The 6,254-nt window shown below is 41.9% G+C and overlaps 1 protein-coding gene across 1 annotated transcript; it reads right to left on the bottom strand.

The window, feature by feature from the left end:
- Window positions 1-423: 423 nt before the first annotated feature.
- Window positions 424-1,365, bottom strand: LOC128626563 (olfactory receptor 8B12-like). The gene has a single exon (XM_053659462.1). It carries the CDS (start codon window positions 1,357-1,359, stop codon window positions 424-426), a length of 936 nt encoding a protein of 311 aa, XP_053515437.1. The 5' UTR covers window positions 1,360-1,365.
- Window positions 1,366-6,254: the final 4,889 nt, after the last annotated feature.

The raw sequence follows: 6,254 nt of genomic DNA, 5'->3' as shown, positions 1-6,254 counted from the left end.
AATTTAAGGGAAAAAAGGGGAGGGATTTGGAGGAACAAGTATAAATGACACCGGGATGAGGTCTGGAGAGGGGGAAATGTGAGGGAGGTGGGGAGCACGAGACTGTGGAGGGGGCTGGGATGGGAGAAATAGACAAAAAACTGTACTTGAAAAATAACTAAAGAAAATTTAAAAAAAGAAATGATTCTGAAGCCCCATTCAATACTGCATACTGTATGATTGCAAAGACTATTTTCATAAAATAAAGAAGGAAGAGTTGGGGTGATGGTAAGAGGGAATAAATCCACTTGGGAAAGAGTTAAAATTTTCTTTAAATATAGAATACAAAAGCATGAAGGTTGAATTCCTTATTGATGATGATGATAAAAATAGCAGCAGTCTAATTTAAAAATTCTCATCCCTTTTCTCAATTTCCAATTCTTTTCAAGAGAAAGTTATTCTGCCCAAGGTTTTCTTCATGGCTAATTTGACATCCTTGTTCCTCAGGCTGTAGATTAGTGGGTTCAACATGGGAACTACAATGGTATAGAACACAGTACAGACTTTGTCCTGTTCAAGGGGTAAAATAGCAGGTGGTTTAAGGTACGCAAAAGCTGCTGAACCAAAGAAAAGACAAACTGCCATTATATGAGAACTGCAGGTTCTAAAGGCTTTGGATCTGCCCTCAGTAGAACTAATGTGGAAAATGCTGGAAAGAATGAAGCCATAAGAGAGAAAAATGGTCACAATGGGCACCCCAATGGCAATGGCCACAAGAGTAAACACCACCAGAGTATTCATGTAAGAGCTGTTGCAGGAGAGCTCAAGGAGGGGAAGGTAGTCACACATATAATGATGGAGAAGGTTTTCTCCACAAAAGGTCAGAAACAGTATATTACATGTATGTCCTATAGCCCCCCAAAACCCAACCCCATATACACCCAGCAAAAGAAATACACACACCTGAGGTGACATGGTGACCATATACAACAGTGGTTTACAGATTGCCACATAGCGGTCATATGCCATTGCTGACAGGATGAAGCATTCAGAAATGATAAAGAAGGCGAAGAAAAAGAACTGAGTCATACACCCGGTGTAGGAAATGATGTTCTTCTTTGAGACAAAACTCATCAGCATTTTGGGGATGATAGCAGAGGAGTAACTGAAGTCAATGAAGGACAAGTTGAAGAGGAAAAAGTACATGGGGATATGAAGCTTAGAGTTCAGCCCAATCAGTGTTATCAAGCCCAGGTTCCCCACCATGGTGACCACATAGAAGCCTAGAAACAGGAAGAAGAGAGGGAACTGGAGTCCTGGCTGGTCTGTTAAACCTGCGAGGATAAACTCTGTCACAGAGGAGGTGTTATCTGCAGCCATCCTCCTCTGGGACTGCCTGGGAGAAAAAAAGAAGAGTTGCTCACACAGACAGAGAAAAACAACCCACTCCTGATACTGCAGTTTTAACAGGGAGGTGTGGAACTTAGAGTTGAGATGGCATCTCTTTGTTCCTGCATCTCTGTTTTTATGATCCCCACATGGCTTCAACCATCTTAGAAACTCTTGGTGGGTGAAATTATCCTTAAGAGAAAGGGCTCATCCAACTGAAGAGAAAGTCCACAAAGCTCAGCTGGGATGACCCTGCAACCTTGCAGTGACCTTCTTCTGGTACTGCCTGTCTTCTACAGTGGGGGGCCAAGTTTCATGTGACCTGGGCCCTTCTCTGCAATGCTGTTGTGAAGCAGAAGCCAGTTGCCCTAGACCTTCCACCTTTGGTCAGAGCTGGTGAAAACAGAAAGTTGAGGCTGTGTTGCCCTGAGTCTTTGGCAGGAATGGCTGTGGAAATATTATGTAAAAATAATACTGGAGTAATAAGGTAAAGTTATTAACTAAACCCAATAAAAAAGAAACAATTGCTGAAAACTAACTAAAGTAATGGCACTGTTCTAAGTGCTCTGGGCATTTTGGTTAAACCCACTGAACAGGAGAGGACACAGGGCACAAGTCCCAGTCCTTCTAATTGGCAAGGGAGGGGTACTCCGTATGTCTGGCTCCCGGATTCAAGCTTCGTACCCTAACCACCCTGCACAGACCAGGTCAGGAAGGCACTCACCCTCCTTCTGCCTGCAGTCACAGTGCTGGACTCTGCTGGCTCCCACCCATCTCTCTCATGGAGACTCACATGGCCCTGGTGAGAGGAAGGGGACAACTCAGAGCTAAGACTGCTCTGCTTCTGACTCTCCTCTAAAATTCAAAGCCTTTAGTTTGTCTTGTTTCTCCTGTTGAGCTGAAGAATATGGTCTCAGACCTTTGTCCTGAGCCTCCAGTTCAGCTTCCAGGGTTGGAACAGAACTTTTATAACATCCGTGGATAACCAGAGACTGAAGAGTGTTATTCTGGACTAGGGACCACAGTGACCTAGTCACAGGGGCTCCCTCAGGTTTCCTGCTCCCTAAGGAAGAAGCAATGTTTGTTTATACCCTTAATGGTGCCTGACGTGGCCTTAAATGGCCTTTCCTTTCATTCATGTTACATCTTTATAAGAACAGTTAAATAATAAAACACTAGGAAAAAGAATTCTTGTACTGAGTGCTTACTGTATACTGACCTCTGTATTTGATGCAGCCCCCTCATTTGAAATGTTTAGAGCAACCCATACATAATTTTATCACGTTCATTCCTCAGAATGACCTCGTAGGGTAGACCTATTTGTCTCCACTAATAATACATGAAGGAAACATGAAAGTGCACTGAAGGAAAGGAAAGCTAGGGAGGGGACAGGACACAGGGGAGAGTGGCTGAAAAGGCAAGTGCTAGAGATTTCAGTTCAAATAGCGGGATCTGACAGTTAAGCAATGACTTGAGAAAGACCTGGAAAGTCTTTGCTTAATAATAATACCAGTTACTCTAATGAAATGCTGGGTGTCATGGCTTAATGCAGCACATTCCCCAAGAATCAGGGCTTTTGTCCCACACTTTTATACAGTACTCCAGCCCAAATTATTTCTGTGGGGAAGGAAATTCTGACCAAATAACAGGGTAGAGGTAAAAGACCTTGCTGGGTTTTAGATAACCACAAGTCATGGAGTGTAGATTTTTGGCTGAGACTGATATAAAGATAAAGAAAATTTTAAGTGGCATTTAGTACTCAACATCCTTTGCCAGGGTCATTTACATAGTATGGATGGCAAATTTTCTATTCAAAAAACAAATCTCCATTTGGGGAAGTTCAAGAGTTGGTTAGCTGATGAGTTATGTATGTTTTGGTGAGAGTTAAGTTCAGAAGTTGTTTGGGAGAAATTATGACAGTGGAACAGAAAGGCAGAACCCATCAGCTTCCAGGCAAGTCCCACTGAAACCACTGCACATGGGCCTGTGTGTGTGTCTGAGTGTGTACACATCCGGAAGTGAGGACTTGCCCTACCCCTACTAAAGCTCAGCATTGATGGTGCCTCATCTGCCTGTTTGCATGGAGAAGTGTCCACTGCCCAGATGATTATAATGAATCCCTGTCCCTGTTCTCAATTCTGCTACACATGTTGAAGAAATGGAGACAAACAATCCATTACCAAGAAACTAAAGTAAGCATCACAAGTATGTTCTCCTTAGGACCCAAGGTCAAAGAGGACCTTGAGGAATCACTACAATGTTCAGTTTCCTTTCATAATCTCAGAGGGTTCTTGGAAGCATGATGGAACACCAAGAAAATTTCTTCTGAGATCTTTGCCTCTTCAGAGATGATATCCATGGGAGCTTCAATTCCAGTGCATCAAGGTTTCATTTCAAGCGAACCAAGGCTTCTCTAAAGCTGTTTTGACTGTTGACTTGCTCCTATACAAGCAGAGAGAAACAAATCAATATACTTAAATTATTTTGTTGCAGGTCTTTTACATCCTTGGTTAAGTTATGCCTAGGTAGTTTATTTTTTCTTGCTTTTGTAAATAGGATTTCTCCCCTAGTTTCTGTTTCTGACATTTCATTGTTAATGCACAAAAATGCCATCGATTTTTGAATATTAACCTTGTATCCCACTACCAAATTCACTGATTGGGTCAGTTAGTTTTTGGGTGGAGACTATAGAGTTTTCTATGTACACTCTTATCTCATCTACAGTAATGACAGTTTTCCTCCGTCCTTTCCAATTTGGGTTCCTTTTGCTACTTTTTCTTCTTGTCAGATTCCTGTGGCTAGAACTTCCAGTACTATGTTGAGTAGGAGTAGTGAAAGCAGGTACCCTTTGTAGTTGCTGATCTTAAGGGGAAAGCTTTTAGGTTTTTCTCATTGGGGATAATATTGGCTGTAGGTTTCTCATAGATGACTTTTATTATGTTGAGGTGTCCTCCCTGTAGTCTCACTTTGGTGAGTGTTTTTTTTTTATCATAAATGGCTGCTGGATTTTATCAAAAGTCTTTCATAATAGTCTTTCAGATCTATTGATCTGATCATATGAATTTGTCCTTCATTATGTTTATGTGGAGTATTATGTTCATTGATATGTGAATGTTGTAGCATCCTTGCATCCCTAGGATGAATACCACTTGACCATGGTGTATGATCTTTCCAATGTATTTTCTTTTTTAAAATATATTTTTATTATGCCATTATACTTGTCCTAATCCCTTCCTTTATTCCTCTCCACCCTGCACACCCCTTCCCCACCATTCCTTCCTCTCTCATTTATGTCCATGTGTCATGAGTTCTTCAGATTCTATATTTCCCATACTATTCATGACCTCTCCCCTGTCTATTCTCTACCTACCATCTATACTACTTATTCTCTGTACCTTCTACCTCCTTCTCCTCCTACCACTACGCTGTTGCTAACCCTCATTGTAATCTTCATTTCTATGGTTTTTTTCCTGTTCTATTTGTTTGCTTAGTTTGTTTTAGTTTTAGGTGTGGTTGTTAATAACTGTCAGTTTGTTCTCTTTCCACTGTTCATATTTTTATCTTTTTCTTAGATAATTCCCTTTAACATTTCATATAATAAGGGCTTGGTGATGATGAACTTCTTGAATTTGATCTTACCTGAGAAGCACTTTATCTGCCCGTCCATTCTAAATGAAAGCTTTGCTGGATAGAGCAATCTTGGATGTAGGTCTTTGGATTTCATGACTTGGAATATGTCTTTCCATCCCCTTGTTTCTTGTCAGGTCTCTTTTGAGAAATCACTGACAGTCTGATGGGAACTCCTTTGTAGGTGACTGTCCCCTTATCTCTTGCTGCTTCTAGGATTCTCTCCTTTATTTTAATCTTGGCTAATGTAATTATGATGTGCCTTGGTGTGTTCCTTCTCGGATCCAACTTCTTTCCTGGAAGTCTATTTCCTCTGCCAGAATGGGCAAGTTCTCCTTTATTATTTGTTCAAATAACTTTTCCACATGCTGCTCTTCCTCTTCCCCTTCTTGTATCCCTATAATTCGGGTGTTGGATCATTTAAAGATGTCCTGAAGGTTCCTAAGCCTCTCTTCACTTTTTTGAATTCTTGTTTCTTCATACTTTTCTGTTTGGTCCTTTTTTCCTTCCTTCTGCTCCACTCCCTTGATTTGAGTCCCAGTATCCTTCCCATCACTATTGATTCCCTGTGTATTTTGCTTCATTTCACTTAGTGAAGCCTTCATTTGTTCACCTAATTTGTGACTCAAATCAGCCAGTTCTGTGAGCATCCTGATCACCAGTGCTTTAAACTGTGCCTATGATAGGTAGGCTATTTCTTGGCTGCTTAGAGTTATCGGATCCTGGGGTTTGAGTTCTTCTTGAGCCATAATGTTTTGGTCTGTTCTCACCTGTTACATATGATGAGCAGAGCCCTAGGTATTCACCAGGGTGGGGCGACTCAGGTTGCTGGGTTGCAACACTATATGTGCGGGTGGAGTCCAAGAGGGGCAATAGCTGTCTCCTCTGCTGCTTCCCGTCAGATGCTGAGGCCTGCATGGTTTGTCTCACTGCTCGCTCCTTCACCTGGTTTATCTGTGAGCAAATGTGTGACTTCTGTCAGCCAGCTGCTCCCTGCCCTTACTGGGTACGCCCTTTCTACCCCACACCTGGGATCTGCCAACTGCTGCCTGTGTGCCTGGGTCTGTCAGGCAGATTTTTCCTCCCTGACCCCACTCTGCCTCTGGTTCCAGCCCTCTTACCAGTGGGGCTGAATAGTTTATTGTTGTCCGACTTTGGTATAGTACAATTTTCTGTGTTTTGGTTGTGTTTTTGTTACTAAAACTTTGTTGTCTTTAAACTTGGTTGTGGGAGGAGGCAAAGTGTTTCCATCTTCACCG

Source organism: Artibeus jamaicensis, unplaced genomic scaffold (genome assembly GCF_021234435.1).
Source record: "Artibeus jamaicensis isolate MK-2021 breed Jamaican fruit bat unplaced genomic scaffold, CSHL_Jam_final scaffold_660, whole genome shotgun sequence".
Taxonomy (NCBI): Eukaryota; Metazoa; Chordata; class Mammalia; order Chiroptera; family Phyllostomidae; genus Artibeus; species Artibeus jamaicensis.
The sequence above is the reverse complement of the archived record's forward strand: the minus strand, read 5'-3'. Positions and strand labels throughout refer to the sequence as shown.